At 46.2% G+C, this 23,364-nt stretch overlaps 1 protein-coding gene across 9 annotated transcripts in view; it reads right to left on the reverse strand.

Annotated features, from left to right (window-relative positions):
- MAB21L3 (mab-21 like 3) overlaps nucleotides 1-22,717 on the reverse strand; it is a 28,750-nt gene extending 6,033 nt beyond the window's left edge. Inside the window, exons 1-7 of one of the 9 annotated variants that reach the window (XM_025288034.3) lie at nucleotides 22,585-22,717; nucleotides 21,687-21,742; nucleotides 21,495-21,558; nucleotides 11,966-12,106; nucleotides 7,443-7,608; nucleotides 2,275-2,453; nucleotides 1,611-1,805 (exon numbers count right to left, since the gene is read on the reverse strand). In XM_025288034.3, coding sequence (XP_025143819.1) covers nucleotides 1,611-1,805; nucleotides 2,275-2,453; nucleotides 7,443-7,608; nucleotides 11,966-12,106; nucleotides 21,495-21,558; nucleotides 21,687-21,742; nucleotides 22,585-22,701 — 918 coding nt within the window. In that variant the 5' untranslated portion in view covers nucleotides 22,702-22,717. The other 8 variants (XM_025288032.3, XM_006058681.4, XM_044944507.2 and 5 more) reach the window with 8 other exon arrangements.
- Nucleotides 22,718-23,364: the final 647 nt, after the last annotated feature.

Here is a 23,364-nt window from a genome sequence, read left to right on the forward strand (position 1 = left end):
AGCATTGGGAGAGATACAAAGGGTTTGGTACTAGCTGCCCTTCAATAGCTTGTGTTAGGAGTGAAAGAGTAACACAGGACTAGAAAACAGGCATCCACTGGATGAGACGGGGCACAGACAGGAGCGTGCAGAAGGGTACAGCACACCCCAGAAACCTGCGCTTTCCCATGCAGAAGGTCAGGGAGAAGGGCTGATGCTCTGAGATGGGTAACAGCGGGGCTGGGGCTGTGCTGTCTGTAAGAGTCAGACACCTCCACCCTCAGTGTGATGCACATGGTATTACAGGAGTGTCCAGTTCACCAAGTGTGGTTGGAACTTTGAGAATGAGGAGTTGAGAGTGTGATCAAAAGCCCTCTCCCCGGGGTGAGGCCCTGATTCCTGAGTCCAGGTCAGGTTCTCCTGCCCTGCATCCTCCTAGAGCAATGCTCCTCTCCTTCCCAGTATTCCCCACGTGGCACAATTCCACGTGCACCTGTAGACTGTTGACCAACATCTGTCTCCCTTGCTAGACCACAAGCTACACAAGAGCAAGACCACGTCGTGTTTGCTCAGCTTGCACCTCCATGTTTAGAGCACACAGCAGGTGGGGGTGGGCAGGTGACTGGCCCACAGACATCTCAAGAAACATTTGCTGGGTGCATGAATGAGTGAGTGAATGAGTGAATGCATTCATAGCGGTCTAATGCTAAATCCTTGCCGGGGACCTTCCTGGTGGTCTAGTGGTAAAGAATCTGCCCGCCAATACAGGGGACATGGGTTTGATCCCTGATCTGGGAAGATTCCATATGCTTCACAGTAACTAAGCCCAAGCACCACAACTACTGAACCCGTGCCCTAGAGCCTCTGCTCCTCAACAAGAGAAGCCACTGCAGTGAGAAGAATTGCTCCGGCTCACCAGAACGAGAGAAAGGCCATGTGCAGCAACGAAAACCCACGGCCGTCAAAAATAAATAAATAATTAAATAAAATTAAAGTAAAAAAAAAAATCCTTGCCAGGTGATGTGTAACCTGGAAGTTCAGGTTTGCTGCCATGTTCGTGGGGTAACCCCAGCATTTCCTGGTTTCCTCCTCTGCACAAAGTGTGGGTGTGTGTGTGCATGCACATGAGTGCCATGTTCGTGGGGGTAACCCCAGCATTTCCTGGTTTCCTCCTCTGCACAAAGTGTGGGTGTGTGCATGCACACCTGGGCTAGAGTGCAGACTGAATGCATGATAACATGAGGGAAAATGTGAATCCACCTGAGGTCTGAGCAGCTCACAAGATCTCACCAGCCTGTAGACTTCTCCGGGGTAGAGAACGCATGCTATAATTCATTTCTGAACGTCAGCAGGGTTGCTGGCACACAGTGGGCACTTGGGTTGGTTTGTTGAGTGAAATAGGGGGAGAGAGAGAGAGGGAGGGAGACAGAGAAGGCAATACTGAAAGGGAGTAAGAGAAGAGGGGAACCGGAAGAAGGAAGGGAGGAGGCGGAAAGAGGAGAAGACGGGAACCCTGGGCAGGGCTGCTGTGGGCACGCAGCGGGGTTGTTTCTACACACACACACACACACACACACACTGCAGAGAGACCCACCCCGCCCCAGCCCCTCTGCGCTGGGGCCGCCCCTCACCTGCAGGTGGTAGGACGTGATCACAGGCCGTGTCCCCGGACACCAGACGTCCTCCTTCATCTGCCTCAGGGCCTGAAAGCACTTCCGGCGGCAGCCCCCGTCCTCATCCAGCTGCTCCAGCAGCACCTGCTCCGCCCGCAAGAAGCTCAGCTGCCAGTGATAGCTTGAACAGGCCAGCAAGCTGAACCCGAATGACTGGGAGGGAGAGAAACACGGCGGGAAGTGAGAAGGGTGGGGCTGGTCCGGGAGAAAGCCATCTCCGAAGCAGCCCACTAGGATGGGGGCCCTGCCAGTGGGCAGGCAGCTCGGCCCACGTGGGGACACTGAGGGAGCCTCTGGGCCAGCCCCTTGCACGTGGGCAGTTCACGGGGAAGGCTGTGCCCACTTTGTCTCGGGCAGTGGTTCTCCGACTTGAGCCTGCCCCAGGACCACCTGGAGGCCTCCTGAGAACACAAAATTCTGGGCCCTGCCTCGCAGGTCTCTTCAGCAGGCCCAGAGCCGGGCCCAGGAATCTGCATTTGTAGCAGGTTCCCAGGTGCCCCTGCAGGTTCTGGGGATCTAGTGAAATCTCAGTTATCCTTCCGAAGCTGGATGGCGGCCAATGATGCCCTGGGTGGTTAAGCTGAGAGCGCCTCTAGTGAGCCGGGACCCTGCAGGATGATACCTTGATGCACTGCACTGTCTCTGGAGAAGGCCAGCGTTTCAGACACGAAGGCCACTGGGCTTTCTTGGACCAGGCGGTGGGGATGTCCACTGAGGGGGTCAGCTGTAGTTCCACCTGACCTGCAGAGGTTTCCACAACAACTCGAACTACAAGGTGGTCCATTAGCATGCGGACCCTGTCTGGTGGTAAATGACAGACAGACAATGAGAAGACAAATAATGGTTCGATACCAGCGTTTGAAGAAGGAATTTGTGAGGTGTGGCTTGGGCCAGCCCCTTGTAACTGGTGGAGCGACTTTCAGAATTTCATTAGCACCCCCAAGGTGGCATGTTTAGGTCAAAGTGTTCAAAAACACTTAGGTGAAAGTGTTCGTCATTTAGTCGTGTCTGACTCTGCACAACCCCATGGACTGTAGCCCACTAGGCTCCTCTGGGATTCTCCAGGCAAGAATATTGCAGTGGATTGCTGTTCCCTTCTCCGGGCAATCTTCCTGACCCCGGGGTCGAACCCACATCTCCTACATTGCAGGCAGATTCTTTCCCATCTGAGCCACCAGGGAAGCCCACGTTTATGTCAACATGAGACAGTTAGCTAAGTAAATACTGATAGAAGCATTGCTAGAAAATCTCACTGTTGGTGGGGTTTTCTTTTCTCCTTCATCCTCTCCCCACAAGGTTTTACTGTACCTTTTCTAAAAAAGCAGTTGACTCTTTCCAGAAGGCTCAACCGAGACATAGTATACAAGGAAAAGAAATAGTTTTTGCTACTATAAGATGAAACCCAAGCATTTTTCTATAACCCAGGTGTCCAACCACATTTAGGATAGCCTCAGACCCCTGACTTATTCATTTGCCTTTGATGGAGTTCAGCTTAACCTGTCTCTTAACCAAGTTCCAGTCTCAGGGATGGTACTTGTTCCCACCACCCATTAACTAGCCCACTTTTGGAGGGATTTATCACCGTAAGCCTTGTAATCATAAAATACTTCCAAGTGTGTCATGGCCACTGGCTGAAAGGGTCAAATGGACAGAAAGAAGCCCTCATTGTCTTTTCCAACCAAGCAAAGAGAGGGAGAGAAAAGGATTGGGTCTGGGGACATTTTCCAGTTGATAGACTAGAATTCATTTCTAATCTGTTTCCCCTTTCTTTCAAAAGATACACAGTAGTTTTTTTGTTTGTCTGTTTGCTTGCCTTCATTATTGACTCTTTGGAAAAGGTTCTGATGCTGGGACATCAGATTAGGGGCAGGAGGAGAAGGGGACGACAGAGGATGAGATGGCTGGATGGCATCACCGACTCGATGGACGTGAGTCTGAGTGAACTCCGGGAGTTGGTGATGGACAGGGAGGCCTGGCGTGCTGTGATTCATGGGGTCGCAAGGAGTCGGACATGACTGAGCGACTGAACTGAACTGAACTTGCCTTCATTATAGATAAGGATGAGCCATCCTGAATCGAAATCTATTATTTTGTTTTTCCTTGCTCAAAGAAGGAAATGAAAACTCATTCATTAATTGTGTTAGGTTGTTCAAAAGGAAAACACTCCTCTCCTTGACTGGGGTGTGATAAACAGCTTATTGTCTGTATCTCATCAGAGCCACCCAGACAGGAACATGACAACGTCTGGCACTTCAGCATTATTTACTGAAAGCACCTCATCAACCTGGCCCAGTTTGAATCTCTTATTTGCACTTTCACTATTAACAGTGTTGAGTGCAGAATGAGGAGGTAAGCAAATGTATTAGCTCCAGCCTGCCTAGTCCACACCTGGCTTCTGCAGCTCTGCTTATTTGGTGTGTGAAATTCGGCCTATTACTTGATCTCTCTAAATCTCAGTTTCTTGTTTGTAGAACAGTTAGAAAAATGATCCTAACTCTAACAGGATTGCCAATAGTATTAAATTAAATAATCCATGAAAGCATCCTCTACATTGTAAAAACCATTCAACATGAACTATCTCCATTACAGAATCTTTCAGAACTATTCTGTCTAGACAAGCAAAAGTACATGCAAATCCTTTGCTTTCTACACAAATGGAGTTTCATATTGTTCAGCAGTTTGGCTTTTCACTTAACTATGTTGCACAGATGGAAATCAGTCCTGAATATTCATTGGAAGGACTGTTGTTGAAGCTGAAACTCCAATACTTTGGCCACCTGATGCGAAGAGCTGACTCATTTGAAAAGACTCATGCTAGGAAAGATTGAAGGTGGGAGGAGAAGGGGATGACAGAGGATGGGATGGTTGGATGGCATCACCAACTCAATGGATATGAGTTTGGGTAAACTCCGGGAGTTGGTGATGGACAGGGAGGCCTGGTGTGCTGCAGTCCATGGGGTCGCAAAGAGTCGGACATGACTGAGCGACTGAACTGATGTTGCACGGGAATTTTTCATAATTCTGTGTGTATACACACACACCACATTCTTTTTTTAATCCTAATTTCTCTCCATTAGTGAGAAATACATGCAAAATGCCAAAGTCAACTAAGTATTTTAAAAGGGAAATTAAAGGAGGGATTTCCATTAAAGTCATATATTGGATTGGAGATTTCCAAACCTATGGCCTCTAAGACATATAAAAGTTTAGAAACATTATTTGCAAGTAAGGAAAGAGACTGCTAGAAAGCAGGAGACTCATATGAAACTAGCAATGAAGCAAGAACATCTATCTAGGAAAGTACTAAGTGGGAGAATTGCTAAAATACCCTGATGGCATTAACCCTTGATACTTATAGCTTCTGTGTATAGAAACAGCACAGAGAGGCAGAGACCGGGTCTAATGGGCCGAGGCTAGGTGGTAAGCCTCACAAGCCTGGGGTCAGGAAAAGCTGTATCTTGAGGAAAATTAGGAACTAACAGAAATAGATTTTTCTTGTGGGCTCTGGGTAGTTGATTCAATATAAAACGCAACAGCAACAAAAAGCAAGATTTTCCCTCCTCCCTAGAATTTCAAAGGCATTAGTCACCCTCCTGTGTTTAGGGCCTGAATGTTTCCATCCCCAAATCATCCAGGTAAGGTGGAACTTCTGGGAGTACCAGGAAAAATCAAACATAAGTCTTCCTGGAGAAACATACCCCAGGACACTCATAGAGCATGAATAATGTTGCCTAGACAGATGTTGAGTCCCCAGTCTCATATTGACAAACTTTATTATTTTTAAAAGCTGCTTAAAACTCCACTAGGCAGATGTAGCATAATTTATGTAGTCAGTGTTCCTTTGTTAGCCATCAGATGATTTCTGACTACTTACTGTTACCAAGCCTATTTCACTGGATATCTTTGTGCCTATTTCTTTGTGTATCTGTAGGAATGTATTTTAGAACTGGAATTGTTGAATTGCCAAGTAAGCACATTACAAATATAAAAACTCTTTTAAAAAAGGGGGGACACCAATTTACACTTCCTAGAATAATGCATGGGAGAAGGCAATGGCACCCTACTCCAGTACTCTTGCCTGGAAAATCCCATGGACTATAGCTTAGAATTTGGGGGTTGTGAGAAAACTGTAATTCAAAAAAATCCATGCACACCAAATTTCATTGCAGCATTATTTACAATCGCCAAGACATGGAAGCAACCTAAATGTCCATCAACAGATGAATGGTTAATGAAGATGTATATATATGTCTGTGTGTCTATATATACAATGAAATATTGCTGCTGCTGCTGCTGCTAAGTCGCTTCAGTCGTGTCCGACTCTGTGCGACCCCATAGATGGCAGCCCACCAGGCTTCACCATCCCTGGGATTCTCCAAGCAAGAACACTGGAGTGGGTTGCCATTTCCTTCTCCAATACAGGAAAGTGAAAAGTGAAAGTGATGTCGCTCAGTCGTGTCCGACTCCTCAAGACCCAGTGGACTGCAGCCCACCAGGCTCCTCCGTCCATGGGATTTTCCAGGCAAGAGTACTGGAGTGGGGTGCCATTGCCTTCTTCAAATGAAATATTAGTCATCCATAAAAAAGAGATTATTATACTAAAGTCAGAAAGTAAAAGATATGATATCACTTGTATGTGAAATCTAAAAAAAAAAGCATACAAATCAACTTATTTACAAAACAAAAATAAAACTATAGACATAGAAAAAGGAACACATGTAAACCTGTGGCGGATTCATTTTGATATTTGGCAAATCTAATACAGTTATGTAAAGTTTAAAAATAAAATAAAATTAAAAAAAAAAAAAAAAAAGAATATGGAAATTTGGTTCTGAAACTTACCTCAAAATAAATATTGGAAATTATTTAAAAAAAAAAAAAAAAAAAAAAAAAAGAAACTTACGGTTACCAAAGATGAAAGGGGCAGACAGAGGGATAAATTAGGAGTTTGGGATTAGCATATACACACTACTATATAAAAAATAGATAACCGGGGGGGCACTCTCTGTCCCCCTTCTGATGTCTATGTCAGAAGCTTTCTATGTCCCTTTTCATACTTTAATAAAACTCCGCTACACACACTAAAAAATAAGATAGCCAACAAAGACCTACTGCATAGTACAGGGAACTATACTCAATATTTTGTAGTGCCCTATAAGGGAAAAGAATCAGAAAGAGAAAAGACATATATATATCTATAACTGAATCATATTGCTGTATACCTGAAACTAACACAACATTGTAAATCAACTATACTTCAATAAAAAAAGGAAAAAGAAAAGCTCCTGTGGTTGTCAAACATAATCGGCTCCTTATAGCTTCTGGCTTTTGTGTTCTGCTGTAAGTCAGCGTTTCCCCAGGGTGCTGCCCCAGAACACTGGAGGAGTACGGCAGTCAGTTGGAGGGTGTTGTGGTGAAAATGTGCTAATAACAAAGATCTGAGCTTTATGAGGAATTTGCTTGTTCATGAGAATACTCAGGTTTTGAAGCTAACGTCTTGGAAAGGGTGCATAACCGAAAGACTGCCTTATCTGTGCCAGGGCAGTAATCCACTTGAGGCCACGAACGTGTGTTGTGAGTTTGAATTCCATTCTGTGTGTCACACCGGGGGGGGTGGGGGGGGAAGAGCTAATTCATGTAATGAGGATTAGGCAGATGTAAAAAGCACATGATTTTATCCTCAATGTAGGGGGGTGAGCTTCAGGAAACACCCAAGCAGAGGACACTTTTGTTTTTAGAGCAAAACAGAAATGCCAGACACTTTCCTTGTACGCTCCCCGACTGGCTCACCTGACAGGTGACAGGTCTCAATCGCGTTTTCGACCAGTTTCCGGAACACCTGGAGGACCTTGGCGGGCACAATGTCTCCCTCGATGTTCACATCTGCCTCGTGCCACTGCCCGGGGCTCTTCAGAAACTGCTCCACCCCCAGCCACTGCTGCAGGCCCTCTGGGTCCTGCAGGGGGCAGGGCAGACGGGTGCCCTTCAGGCTGTAGTAGCGCCAGCGCTGCTGCCGGGCCTCCCTGTACCCGGCCAGGCCTCTCATCGGGACTGTGATGAGGAACTGGGTGGGAGCCAAGACCTGGGGTCAGCAAAGGGGAGAGTGGGGGTGTCAGCCCATAGACTCGGGAGGTGACGGAAGCCCTGGGGGAGCCGCCCTGCTGACCCAGGCCACTCAGTGAACCACTCAACCCTCAGCAATGTGACAAGGAGGACAGAACCGCGCCCACCTGCCCGCCTGTCGGCAGAGGATTCCATCTCTGTTGTGCCACTAGCCCATTGTAACGCTTCGGGCAAAGAAATTAACTCAGTGAGGCCTGGGTTTCATGGATCTGCAAGAAAAAGAGTGAAGTGGACCCAGAACTCTAGAGGCACCTGCCGTTTGGGGTGGGGTTGGGGTAGGGGAGAAGAAGCAGGGAAGGGAGCTAGCAGTCACTGCATTCTGCACATACCAAGCACTCCAATGCTCGTGCGTTTGCCTCTGTCGTGTTCACAGTCCCACACGAGTTGGGCTTTGCTAACACTGACCAAATGAGGAGCCTGAGGCTCGGAGGGGTTCAAAGTCTCCCCACGGACACACAGCCAGTCAGTGGCAGAGCTGGATCCTGACTTTGGATGTTCTGATTGTTCGTTCAGTGGTTAATTTTCTCTCCTGAGCTGGTTCTTGGTCAAGAATGAATGACCTGGGGAGACTTCCCTGGTGGTCCAGTGGCTAAGACTCTGTGCTCCCAATGCAGGGGCCCCAGGTTCAATCCCTGAACGGGGAACTAGATCCCTCATGTTGTAACTAAGAGCTTGCATGCTGCAACTAAAGAACCCACGTGCCACAACCAAGACCTGATGCAGTCAAATAAAGAAATAATAATAAAAAAAAGAATGAATGACCTGGGATGGATGAAAGATCTGATAATAAATTAAGGGTGGGAAGGGGTGGAGAGGACTGATGATCCACAGTTTTAATGACTAATCCTTACAGAGTCACAGAAATGAAAACCTTTTTGTTGAGACAATGGGAGTTACTGAGATGATTCTAAGTTAAATGGGAAAAAAGGTGAACACTAAGAATCGACTTAACTCTATTTTTACAAGAACCAGGTGAGCAGCTGTCACGCCAATAGTCCAAGAGGCATTTACCACGATGGTAAATGGTGCGGTACCACCAAAGGGAAATGATACTTAACCACATCACACAGCAGCCCGCTCCACCCTGTATGTTTCCCCATCACTCAGTTATACACTGGAGCTACCGCCTTTCCATGGAAAGTTCTGACAATGGAACTGGATAACTTTTGCCCAGGGACCTGTCGGTGAGAATTCAGGGGTGAACACTGAAATCAGCAGCAACCAAATCTTCCTCATTCTCAGGGAACAGTAGTTTGATTCTTGAGATGACGGGTCTGAAATGGAGCAGGAACCTATGGTCCTTGCCCCACCCCCATGTCCTCTGCCTGCCTTTTGTCTGTGGAAAACTTTAGTCAAAGAATAAGTTTAATCAGAGAAGTGAGAACACGTGGAAACAAAGGAAAACAGTCAAAGGAGATGAAATAATAATAATGTAGTCATGAAGCATGGTCAAGGACCTTTAGTTCCTCCTCAGGGGCTGTCGTTAATATTCTGAGCCATATCCTTGAGATGTCTTACAGATACTGAAACCCCCGCCAGCTGGAGAAGTTAACTACACAATGACCAGACTGTAGCCATGACATAAGCTGCCTCAGTTCCGAGAATGGGTCTCAAAGAAACGGAAACAAACTGACCCTGCAACTGAAGATTAACTGTACCTAAAACAGCCAAGGTGATGCTGGTCAGACCACCGAGGACCAATCTGAAGATGACTGTCTGAGATGACTGGGCTGCTTTTGCAAGTAGCCCCCTCCCTGTCTATAAAAGCTCTTGCCCCTGATTGTCAGGTGGGGAGTCGGCCTTTGGACAGACGCCCTCCCTCCCCCACCAGTCACCGAACCTGAAATAAACTTTTCTTTCCACCAATGTGGCCTGTTTATTGGCTTTTGACTGGTGAGCAGCCAGACCCCACGATTCAGTAACAGGTCCACATGACTTCTGGTATCCATTGAAATGGGGTAGGATTAAAACAAGGGCGGGACCTAAACTATGACATTCAAAATCTATACATTTTTTTGAACCCACTTGCATGGGAATCCAAAAACCCAAGTATCATGTTATTAGTCACATAAATGGTGCTTAATACATCCTTATTGAATTTGATCCAAGAGAAAATAAAAGCGTATTTATATGCCCCACTGTAACTATTTTTTTCAAAACTTAATGTATTATATAGGACATGATGTATATAAATGCAAGATGTATTTTAAGTTATGACTTCTAAGTGAGACAACAGCAGGAAATTTCCCCAGATATAGTTCTGGAAAAAGTGATGTTATGTTTCTATTCGTAGTCACTGGTCTATATTTGTCCTGTTTAGGTTGGCAGGGTGGTAGAGGTGGGCAGATGATGTTCTGACGTCCCAAGATCCAATATAAGTTTATAATTATCATCCTGGGGTAAATTTCCTAAAAGCTGATACTGTCCCGAAATCCACAAGTCCCAGAATCTTGTGGGTGGTCCTTATACCCACCAAACTTGAAATGTACTGGACTGACTTCCCAGGTGGCGCTAGTGGTAAAGAACCCACCTGCCAATGCAGGAGACATAAGAGACTTGGGTTCGATCTATGGGCCAGGAAGATACCCTGGAGGCAGGCATGGCAACCCACTCCAGTATTCTTGCCTGGAGAATCCCACGGACAGACGGGCCTGGTTGACTACAGTCCATGGGGTCGCAAAGAGTTGGATACAACTGAAGCAACTTAGCAGAGCAATGGTTTTTCATTCAGGTAGTAATTCTTTTGCTTACTTATTCATTCAGCAGAAGCTGAGTGTCTACCATGGGCCACCCACCATGCTGGGTACTATGAAGGGAACAAGCAAGAGACATGATCCTTATAAACAAGGAACTCACGGTCTTATGTGAGAGCTGGGGCATGTGTACGTATAAGTTTACTACTTATATTAAGGCTTCCCTCGTGGCTCAGCTGGTAAAGAATCCGCCTGCAATGTGGGACCTGGGTTTGATCCCTGGGTTGGGAAGATCCCTGGAGAAGGGAATGGCTACCCATCCAGTATTTTGGCCTGGAGAATTCCATGGACTGTATAGTCCATGGGGTTGCAAAGATTCGGACATGACTGAACGACTTTCACTTACATTAAAGTATAATATAATTCTTTAATTCTTATGTGTTATAAGAAAAACAAAATGTAGGAGCATGGGGGGCTTCCCTGGTGGCTCAGTGGTAAGAATCCATCTGTCAATACAGGAGACACGGGTTTGATTCCTGATCCAGGAAGATCCAAATGCTGTGGAACAACTAGGCTCATTGGCCACAACTATTGAGCCAGTACTCTAGAGCCCACATGCCGCAACTACTGAAGCCCTCACTCCCTGGAGCCTGCGCTGCACAACAAGGGAAGCCATTGCAATAAGCCCTTGCACTGCAACTAGACAGTAGCCCCTGCTCGCCGCAAGTAGAGAAGAGCCTGAGCAGCAACAAAGACCCAGCATAGCCAGAAATACATAAAATTTTTAAAAGCGGTGCAGGGGGAGGGGGAAGCACAGGGATTCAGAAAGATTCAGAGCCTCGTTTCTCTCATCTCTAAAAGGGAGCCAACCATAATGTCTCTTCTACTAGGCTGCATGCAGGTTTGGGTGTGATCTCTGTGAGCCTAGCTCTGGGCACACTGCAATGCCACATGAGTGCTGGTTGTCACACAGGGGGCCTGGGGCTCACAGTTCTGTGGGACTCCTCAGCAGGGACCGGGTTGCCAGGGGGCTCCTGCAATCTCTAAGGGTCACCTCTTCTACTTTCTTTCTTCTCCGACCTGTAGCCCATCGACTATCACTTTCAACTATTTTTCTCATCAATGCCCTGAGTCCTCTCTCTACGCAGTGCCTGGTCTATTGCGTGGGTGCTTAATAAATGAATGTGTGCTTCACTGAACTTTAATCGGTACACTAGGACTTGCTTTGGGATCAGAAGCCCTGGGTGGAATTCTAGCTTTAATGTCTAAAAGCCTTGATCAAGTCCTTTGACTTCTCCAAGCTTCCATTTTCATCATCTGTTACGTAGGAATGTGTCACCTCAACTGCAGGAACATCTATGCAATGAGTGTGCAGATGGTAAATACTAGGAAGCCTTATTGGTACTCTTAGTGGTGTGAGTGCCTGACACATACTGAGACTACCCACCCATTTCCTGGCTCACTGGGTGGGCACTTAGAGCCAAGTGACCTGCTTACCTTAATGTTCTCATTGTATGTGTCACAGTAAGGGATGGCTTGAAATCGAAAGTCTTGGTAGCTTATTTCTGTGGTCAGGTGATGGACAACTTTCTGCACCTCTTCCACCATCTGGGAAATCCACTGGCGCCTCAAGTCCACCTGCATGTGAAGGGATCAGCAAAGGTGGTTATACCTGCATCAGGCCCTGGGGAAGGGAGGAGACAGGGCTTGGTGGTGGGGACCAAAGCAATCAGCTCAGAAAATCCTGCCTTCCCAAGAACTCCAGGAGAGATGAACTCACATCTGATGATGCTCACTGGTGCCTCAGTGTTCTCTTCTGAAATAGGAGAATTTCTCAATATTGATCTAGAACCTGCCACATGGTAGATGCCTGTCTAGGTCCTTGGTATGACAGTAGACAAAACAACAGCAAACAAGATAGAAATGCTTGCCCTCTAGTTGAAAATACAGGATACATGTATATATGTCTCTCTCTATATATATGTATATAGACACACCCAAACACACACATGTATAATGTAAGATCAGGTATGATAAGTCCCAAGAAGAGCAATAAAATAGGGGAAAGGACTAGAGAATAAAGGGTCTACTATTTTAGGACCCCTTGGAGAAGGAAATGGCAACTCACTCCAGTATTCTTGCCTGGGAAATTCCATGGACAGAGGAGCCTGATGGGCTATAGTCCTATAAGGTCACAAAAGACTCAGACAGAACTCAGCGACTGAACTACAGCAACTTTTTTTTTTTTTTTTTTTAACTTTTTGGCCATGCTGTCTGGCATGTTGGATCTTATTCCCTGATCAGAGATCAAATCCGTGCCCCCTGCAATGGAAGTGTACGATCTTAACTACTGAACCACAAGGGAAGTCCTGGGGCTGCTATTTTAGACTGGGTGGGCAGAGAAGGCTTCTGGAAGGAGGTGACATTGGAGTGAGCCCTGATGATAGCTTGGGAAAGCAGATTCCAAGACCCGTAAAGCAGGAGTCAGCTTAGCAAGGCTCAAGGGCCAGCAAGGAAGCTGTTGTCATGACAAGAAAAGAAGGAGGGTGAAGAAGATGAACTTGGAAGGTGGTGGGGGACAGGCTATCCCACAGGGTTTCATGAACTGTGGTGAGACTTGAAAATGGGATAATAATACCTGCTCTCCAGGTTGGTGAATATGAAACAGTCTAACGCATGTGAACGTGGCGCAGCTTGCTTCCTGTATGTCATCAATAAATGACGGTTCCCTTCTCCCCTGTGTTCACTCCCTCCTTTGGCTTCTAGACTCATAAGAAAAGGTATGCAATGATGTTGCTTCTGACTCTGCACAGAAAGCCTCCAAGAACTGGAAGGGGCTCTTTGTTACTTTACGTGGGAGGCACCTACAGGCTGACATATGATAAGCATCTCCCTCACAGATGCTGGGGAGCACGGTTCTGGTCTGACCTTAACTGTGATATCAGGTCTATGCGCACATGTGCTCAGTCATGTCTGACTCTTTGCTGTCCCATGGACTGTAGCCCGCCAGGCTCCTCCAGCCATGGAATTTCCTAGGCAAGAATACTGGAGTGGGTTGCCATTTCCTTCTCCAGGAGATCTTCCCAACTCAGGATCGAACTGGCATCTCTTGCATCTCCTGCATTGGCAGCGTGTTTCTTTACCACTGTGCCACCTAAGAAGCCCTGATCAGGCCTGTACTAGCTTCCAATTTCATCTTCTTGCCACAACCAAGAAGTTGTGTCCGACTCTTTTGCAACCCCATGGACTATAGTCTGCCAGGCTCTGCACATTCCACAACTCTCTATATGTTCATCTCATGACATTCATCCATAGGAGAAGGGACCAAGGGTAGCTTTCTTGAGCATCTGTAAACTACCAAGATTCTGCATCTTCCAGAGTGTGTAAGTGAAAGAGAGAAGGTAGAGAGGGGAAGGTCATTTGCCATGCCAAGACTAAAGGCAAATGTTTGTAGAAGCATAATCAAGGGTCCTCTCCAGTGTAGGACTTCTCTCACGTGTTGGGATTCAATTCTATTAGACCAGTTTTTGCTGACCATCCACTTTATGCCAAGTTCTGTGCATAAAGTGTTGTCAAGAGGTTGACAGCAGACCAATAAATTGGAAATTAAAATTATAGCCATCTAGTGCTAAATACAGGCTTCCCAGATGGTATAGTGGTAAAAAATCCACCTGCCAATGCAGGAGATCCAAGAGACACTGGTTCAATCCCTGGGTCGGGAAGATCCCAGGAGTGGGAAATGGCAACCCACTCCAGGATTCTTGCCTGGAAATTCCATGGGTAGAGGAGCCTGGCAGACTATAGTCCACAGGGTTTCAAAAGAGCTGGACACAACAGAGTGACTGAGCGCACATGCGTGCACAGCACTAACTACAGGTTTGCACGGGATGGTGTGGCTGCAAAGAAAATGGAAGCTGCCTCTAGTTTGGAGGCCTTCCTGGAAGCCTGGTGTGTCAGAGTTGTAACTTAAAAGGCTGGCAGCAGTTAGCTGGAAAGAGAAGGGCATGAAGATTGTTCTAGAAAGAGAAAACCTAACCTGAAGAGCAGAAGCAGAGAGACCCAATTGTTTCTACTTTGTTGGAGCAGACGTTACCTTGGAGGAGGATGGTGAGGTGGGAGAGCAAACAGTGAGAGGTCTTGAAAGAAAAGGAAGAAGAATGTCAAAAACAAGGTCAACAGTTAGTGGCTGAATGAGATAAGGTCCCCAGATGTCCACAGTTTGGTAACTAGAACCAGAGTGACGTGTTTGGGGAAAACAGTGGGCGTTAAGTCAGGCAGCAGTGGGTTTAAAGAGAACGGGAGATGAGCGAGTAAACTCAGAAGCAAGTGACTTCTCTGGGAAGCTTGGCTGGAGAAGGAAAACACAAGAACAAGGACAGCAACACGTTTATTTCAAAAGGACACACGGATTCAATGCTGAGAGGAAAAAAGCCAGTGGAAAAGGAGGAAGGCAGAGAGCAAAACCCCCCAGGCAAGTGCTTCCCAGCCAGGAGGAGTCGTGGAAATCCAGAAACCTGCTGAGGAGCTGGCCTTGGTGTTTCAGAAGGGACGGAAGATGGGTGCAGATGCGGATAAAGGCGCAGAGTTCCTGCCTGACGCCTGTCTTCTTTCTAGAGCAAGAGACAAGGCAGTGTACTGACAGTGAGGTGAGACGAGGAGGGCAGGGGACTTCCAGGTAACAGACCTTGGCAGAAGCTTCTTTAACAGATGAGGGGCTGTTTGGGTCTCCAGAGGTTTGTGTAAAGGTTCCGGGCTTCCCAAGTGGTGCCAGTGCTAAAGAATTTGCCTGCCAATGCAGAGGATGCAAACGATGTAGGTTTGTTCCCTGGGTTGGGAAGATCTTCTGGAAAAGGAAATGGCAACCCACTCTAGTATTCTTGAAAATTCCATGGACAGAGGAGCCCGGTGGGCTACAGTCCATGGGGTCACAAAGAGTTGGACATGCCTGAGCACTCATGCATGCATGGTAGACAGGCAAAGTTTCCAGACAGTATCAACACTCCACTGTGTGTCCATGAGGCTGTGGATTAACAGTGGGCTGGGTTGTAAGAGGTTGTCCAGTATCCCTCAGCTCTCCATGGGTGACAGTAGAGAGGTTAAGATTAGAGTTTACTGGGCTTCCCTGGTGGCTCAGTGGTAAAGAATTTGCCTGCCAGTGCAGGAGACTCTAGTTCAATCAATCCCTGATCCAGGAAGATCCTACATGCCTCAGAGCAACTAAGTCCGTGAGCCACAACTATTGAGCCTACAGTCTAGAGCCCGGAAACCACAGCTACTCACCCCACGTGCCTCAGATACTGAAGTCCATGCACCTAGAGCCTGTGCTCCACAACAAGAGAAGCCATTGCAGTGAGAAGCCCACACAGCACAGTGAAGAGTAACCCCCTGCAACTAGAGAAAAGCCTGTACAGCAGCAAAGACCCAGCACAGTCAAAATAAATAAATACAAAGAAAGATTAGAGTTTGCTGGCACCATCTGGAGAAGAGAGAGGAAGGGGGTCAGTGGTGGGCCATGTTTTCAAGCCTGGGCAGAGAAAGGATGAAGTCAGTTTGGGAGATTAAGAGATATTGGACAAGTTCACCGGCCAGATGTCTGATCAGGAATAGCAGGAAAAAGTAATCCAAGGGCTAACTAGATAGAAAACTGCAGTCAGAATGGTTGGGAAATAGTCATTTCAAATAGTTAAGGTCTCAGAATGTGTTAAGGACTAAGGCTAACTTCCCAGATCTTCCAACTCCGTTGATGTGAGTCCATAGAACTTGAATATTAGTGACATAATGGTGACTCAATAGGAAGGCTTCCGCAGGTGGCTCAGAGGGGAAAGAATCTGCCTGCAGTGCAGGAGACACAGGAGACGTGGGTTCAATCTGTGGGTCAGGAAGATCCCCTGGAGGAGGAAATAGCTGTCTACTCCAGTATATATCTGCATACATAATTTGTTTCTCATGTTAATAAACTAATGGAAGATTTATGACCATATTGACACTATTATATAATTTGTAATTGATAAAAACTTGAGAGAAAGTGTGTGTATGTGGGGGGGGGGTGCCTCTTGGAAACAGTTCTCCATTGGGAATCTCTTCTACAAATTATGCCACCATTTGGTGGTAGAATTTTCTCACTGGTGAGGACAAGTTCAGACACTCCTTAGAAGACACCTATAATTTCTCACTCATTATTCCTCTAAACCAGCAGTCCACGGCCTTTTTGACATGAGGCACCAGTTTCGTGGAAGACAATTTTTCCACAGACTTGGGGTGGAGAGGGGATGGTTTCAGGATAATTCAAGCACGCTGCATTTATTGCGCACTTTATTTCTATTATTATTACATCAGCTCCACCTCAGCTCATCAGGCACTCGGTCCCACAGGTGGCAGACCCCTGGTCTAAACCACAACCCAGAAACCCCAGCTGTTTCACTTCGCTTGTCCTGACCATGGCTTAGTGAGGTATAACAAGAAGATTCTAATTCAGGGTGCAGAAAAGCAGGGAATGGGGCCGGAAGCAACTTTACAGGGAGCAATCTTGGTGAAAGAAAGAGGCTCCACCACAAGTAGAGACCAGTCGCTAGCCCAACCTCAGAATCCCTTTGATGGCTCTCAGACTTCAGGAAGCAAGCTAAGACACCAATTGCAACCTCAAAGCAGCCTGGTCATTACATTTATTTCATGGCAAAGCTTTGAAGCCAACTGAAGATGGATCAAAGCTCATTCAGTCCAAGCTTTTTTTTTCCCCTTTGTGTACCACACAGCTTGCAGGATTTCCCTGCCCAGGGATTGACCCCCAGTAGAGAAAGCGCCAAGTCCAAACTACTGAACTACCAGGAAATTCCCCCATTCAGTCCAAATTTGACCTCGGATACCTGTTTAAGTTTCATCCACTTTCTCTGCTGATTAGGTCAATGCACGAAGGTGTGTTTCTCTTTCTAAAGAGAAACATTTTATTTCTAAAGAGAGCATTGGTGGATGCGACAGAGCAAAAACAAAAATGAATTATAATAATTTAACCAGGCCCAAGATGCTAGGTGTCTGTGGTTGAACTAGATTATCTAGTTCAACCCCTGCATAGTACTGACTGGAAAAGTTATGCCACACTCATTAGCAAGCAGATTCAATCACTGTAAGCAGCGTTTACACAGAAGCAGTCATCAGAGACTGTTGGCACTTCCAAGGTTTGGCCATCCATTTGCTGTAGACCTCCTGCCCTCCAGGGTGTGTCTACACACCCGCATGAGTGTCCACCTCCCCAGGCGCAACGTCAGGCGTGTTGTGGGCCCACATCATTTGCTACAATTAATAGCTCAAGTCTGTGAACAGTTTACTGTTTCAAATATAAATTATTGCCAATTCAAGTTTATTCCTTAAAACAACATCAATCTGACTCACTTGTATTCCCGCACACTTTTCTGAAAGAGGCAGGGGGTGTAAGAAATAGCGTGACAGAAATGCCACACAGGGCTGGCCACACCCACGAGCAAGTGGCCCGTGCAAATGTCATCCACAAGGAGTGCCGTTGGGGGAAAAAGGCTGAGAACGCCTTTCTAAACAACAGGAAGTCAGACTTTAAATTCTGGAATTGCCTTAACTCCAATAATCAGTTTTAAAAAGTGGTGGTGTGGGACTCCTCTGGTGGTCCAGTGATTAAGAATCTGCCTTCCGATGCAGTGGATGTGGGTTCAATCCCTGGTCAGGAAACTAAGATCCCATAAGTTTCAGGGCGATGAAACTCATGTGCCACAACTGGAGAAGCCTATGTGCCACAACGAACTCTCAGAATAACCCCCCGCCTCAAAAAAAAAAAGTGGTGGTCATGGGACAGACACTGTTTCTATCTTTCAGCGGTTAACAATTTAAAGGACTGGAAACTTAAATTCAGTGATCCATACAGATAAGACATCACATTCCCTATCTTTTTAGACTAATTCTTCCACGACCCAAATGCTTGGACCCCACAGGATATCTGCAATGCATATATACAGCAGAAGCTATAGTCACAGCAGACCCGCAGAGGCGAGGCTGGTAAGGCATTGCAGTGTAAAAGATACTTTATAAGGCTTAGCTCCTTTGAGGCTTCCCTGGTGGCTCAGATGTAAAGAATCCGCCTGCAATGCAAGAGACCCTGGTTCGATCCCTGGGTCAGGAAGATCCCCTGGAGGAGGAATTGGCAACCTACTCCAGTATTCTGGCCTGGGAAGTCCCACAGACAAAGGAGTCTCATGGGCCCGAGTCCATGGAGTCACAGAGTTGGACACAACTGAGTGACTAACACGCATACAGATCCTTAGAGCCTCTGGATAATCCTTTAAGGTGGATGCTCTGGTAATCCTCATTTCACAGAGGAGAAAACAAGTTCAGAAAGTGTAAGTAATTTACCAAGGTCTGGGAGTTGGCAAGTCACAGGAATTCACACCCAGGCAGTGTCCTTGTTCACAACCACTGCACCACTCTGCCTCCCCAAGGACAAGGCGACTGGGAATGAAACCCATGCTAACTGCTTGAATGGGGTTCCCTGCGCTGGAAGTCCTCTCCGCTTGTTAAAACTCGGCTCATTTAGCATGTGCTGCTAAGGCTTTGTCTTCACTCTGTGGAAGACCTCTCCCATCAGAGCTCACAGTGCTCTCTTCCCCTCCAGCACCTTGTTCAAATCTCTGTGTAGCACTTGTGATGTTAAACATTTGCCTGTCTGCATGGAGAACTTCCTCCTTTTAGCTTTGGGCTTATGTGCAAAATCTGCAGGTGAGACAGGGCCACCCTTAAAGACACCCAAACACAAAACGTCTCTCGCACTGAGCAGGCCACATCCAGATCTGTGTTTTGGGCACTGTGTTTTGTGCTGTGTGTGTTTATGGTGATATAGAGGGTTTAGCAGAGGAAACGTAGTTTGGTGCATAACAGAGTAGGTTGAAACCTCAGCACCTTCATTAACTCTGTGACTTTGGACACGTTGAATTCACATGAGCCTCTGCTCCTTTCTGTGCATGGATCATACGGTTGTTGCTTACATGACACACAGTGGGGCCTCAACCTGCCAGCACCTTTAACACTCATCTCACCTTATCTTCAATGAGGCCTGAAGATACTTCTAAGCACATACATGCAATGATCCTATGTGAATGTCAAGAGGGAATAAAGATATCCAAAGCACTGTTCTTCTTTCTGGAAACTTCTACAGAATACAATGATATAGTTAAGTCACCACCAAGATAACAATAGGAAAGGTGTCAGGAGCTAAGATACAATTGATGGCCAAATAAATATTATCAGTGATGATTATGATGGGAAGTCATAGAAAGGCACAAATGTTTTGTGTTGGGGCGTCAGGTTAATCTTCCATGAGAAGGTGGACTCAGAGCTGAGTTTGAAGGATGAGTATGAGCCAGAAAAATGAAGAAGAGGGGGATGTCTCCCTGAGTGGTGGAGGGAGAGTTTTAGCCCGAGACCTTTTCGGGCCACAGTTCTTCTAGGACAGGACTGTCAGACCCAGCCACCTGTAGGGGCAGAATAGTGGATACACGCGGGAGGGGGAGGGCTGGGGAGGGGAACTGTCAGGCTCAGCAGCGCCACAGCCTCCAGCAGGACAGACGCTCAACTCCAGGCCATGGCTGCCAGGCGAAAAACCAGGACCTGGTTTCAACATCTGCATGGCACTGACTGGAAAAGTGATGCCACAGATAGTTTGATTTATTATTGTTATTATTATTCCAGAGAGGAAGGAAGTCTGACTTTCTATGCAAAATCTCACTATTTGGAAATGCTCGTAACAAAATTGAAAAATCTGAAAAATTCTCTGTGGGCCAAAGAAAACGCATGCACAGGCTGGAGTCAACACAGAGAGCTTTTGTTTAGAATTTCTGTGATTGAAGATGCAGGGAAGCAGGTAGAAAGATAAAGTATTATTTGAATGCTAGGCTAAAATATTTGAACTTTTTTCTTTCAGAACACACAGGACCATGGGGAAATGCCAGGTTACACACGTTCTCCAAAGGGAGAAATCACTTTGTTTGCTATAATTTTTATTATCATAAGTTTTTCCCCTGTTTATCTCTCTTAATGGATTTGGCTAAGAAATCAACTTGATTTATCACTATAATAATGAATTCTACTTTGTTAGCTTATAAAGGCATGAAAACACTAGACTAATCTCTAACTCTTAATGTTTTAGATTCAAGGGTGGTGCTGTCTTAGCAGCTTCATCTGTAAACAGAAAGGCTTAAATTAGATAATATTTATGGTTCCTTCAAGTTCTAATATCCTAAGAGCCTATGCCTCTACAAAGAAGAACTTAATTGGTTCTTAATCCATGTGTACTAAAAATATAGTCAATTAGTTCAGTCACTCAGTTGTGTCTGACTTTGCAACCCCATGGACTGTAGCATACCAGGTTTCCCTCTCCATCACCTTTATATTTTAATTTAGCAGTTTTACAGTTTTCAAAAAGCTGTCTTATTCAGTCTTTTACAAAGACTCCCACTAAGATCCTGTGATCACTCCCATTTTACAGAGAAAAAACTGAGGCTTAGACAGGTTAAGTGCTTTGCTCATGACCACCCAGACATCAGGCTTCCCAGGTGGCGCTAGTGGTAAAGAACCTGCCTGCCAATACAGGAGACTAAGAGGCAAGGGTTCCATCCCTGGATTGGGAAGATCCCCTGGAGGAGGGCACGGCAACCCACTCCAGTATTCTTGCCTGGAGAATCCCATGGACAGAGGAGCCTGGAGGGTCCATGGGGTCGCAGAGACCCCACTGAAGTGATTTAGCATACCTGTACGCACCCAGGCATCAGTGGGGAGCCAGAGTTCCAGCCAAGTTGTAACTCTGTTCCACATTATATACCCAAGGTACCTCTTGCACTGGAATCTCAAAGACAGGACTGAAATATGGTAAATCCCTGAACACTCTTATGGGTGATGGTCTTGGGGCATTTTCTATATCTTTGGAATCAGCCTGAAATCCTTTCTGCATCAAGGTTGGTGGGGTAGGAGGAGTGGGAGAGAGCATGTGGAAGAGACTGGTATTTGTCCTTACCTTATTCAGCAGGCAATCTTCTAAGTCTCCTTCCATCCGGGATTTCATGGCTTCCTGGTCAATCCTGAGCAGAACAGCAGCGTCTCGGTTTGTCTGTCATTGGAGACAGTGCTTGTTGTGTGGCTTTCCCAGAGATGTTAATCTCTGGGGGCTGAGTTTCTCTGGAAATGTGTGTGTGGACCAGAGACTTACCTTCTCAATTCTTCATTCAAGTTCTTATTTCCAAATTGTGAGCATCCGTCTTTTATCTTTGGGAAATAAAAATCAGAAAAGAATTGAAGGAGAGTTGATGAAATTGAACTTGAGTCCAACCTAATTTTACTCTATTCAGCTCTACTGACATATGCTTTGACCGAAGGGCAATTTTCCAAGTTGTATTTTCCACTCAAATACTCAAAGGTTCCATTCAAGATAGAAATGCCTGTAGGTGGCTTCTTCCCACCTGTTTATGCTCTTATCCTGACACTAGTTGCCTCTGTGAGCTCGGTATCTTATATCTCCTTGTTCTAATCCTGTTGACAGTAAATAGTTTCCTTGCTCTCCCATCCAGAAAATCCTGCAAATGAATCTACCTTCCTTACAATAAACAAATAGGAAACTGCCAAACAACCAGCGGCACCATCATTATGTCTACAAACAAGTGATCAGGACACAACAATTTGCACGTGGAAACACACACACACAGGTATGGACACACACAGACACAAGCACAGAGATACACACACGCACAAGCATACCCAGGAATGGCAGGACAAGAATCCTTCTGCTCACCTGCTGGCCTTCCCCCGAGAAAGCTAGCAGTAAAAATAAAGTCAGTGTAAACAGGCCCCTCAGGAGTTGAGGAAACACTCACATCTGGTTTTGCCAGCAAAACCGTGTTGGAAAACAGCTCAGGCAGCAAATTCCCAATCTGGCTGGCTGAGGCTAGTTTTATTACAGAAAAAAAAAAAAAAAAATCAAAATGGCTTGATCTCTGAACTTGGTAAACACCAGAGTCAGCTATTGGATGATCTAAAGAAATTACAGTGCTTCTGGGAGCTCAGCTCTATTCGGAGCAATGTTCCAAAGGCGAGTGTCTGTCCAAACCCACCTCTGAGCGCTGTCTCTGAGTGCTCAGCAGCCATGCTGGACGCCTGGGCCACTCTATGTTCTGTAACCACAGCATTTGCATATATTTCCTGAACTTGGCATCATCTGAAAGCCACATCAGAGCTCAGGCTGCTCGCCAGGTGCTCCACCCACTTCACTAATCCCAGTGTTCTGTCCAGCTTCTACAGCTCACCTCTGGGAATCTGTGTGCGCGTGCGTGCATGCTAAGTCAATTCAGTCGGGTCCAACTCTTTGAGACCCCATGGACTGTAGCCCACCAGATTGCTCTGTCCATGGGATTCTCCAGGCATGAATACTGGAGTGGGTTGCCATGCCCTCCTTCAGGGGATCTTCCCAACCCAGGGATGGAACGGTTGTCTCTTAGTCTCCTGTATTGGCAGGCAGGTTCTTTACCACTAGGGCCACCTGGGAAGCCCTGAGCGGGAACCTGTACACCGATTATTAATATTAATACATCTGGTAAAGCCAGCACTCCTCAATTCTCACTCGATTTTTCATTTTCTTCTATTTGTAATTTTAAATCTCCTGCTTTTGATAGCAAATGCACCCAAATATTTCTGAATCTTCTTCCTTTGCCTTCTCTTACTGCTGGCTAGTTGTTCCAAACTATCGGTTTTTCATAAGAGGAACAAGAGCCTCTCCCTCTGAGCTGCTTGCAGTTCTGAGTTCTCTTTCCAATTCATTTTCAACTTCACCAAGGTTGTCCTGCTTTTCCAGGGTGTTTTTGCTTTTTTCCTTTCTGCTGCTTCACTGTAATCAT

The sequence above is a fragment of the Bubalus bubalis genome, chromosome 6, assembly GCF_019923935.1.
Source record: "Bubalus bubalis isolate 160015118507 breed Murrah chromosome 6, NDDB_SH_1, whole genome shotgun sequence".
Lineage (NCBI taxonomy): Eukaryota > Metazoa > Chordata > Mammalia > Artiodactyla > Bovidae > Bubalus > Bubalus bubalis.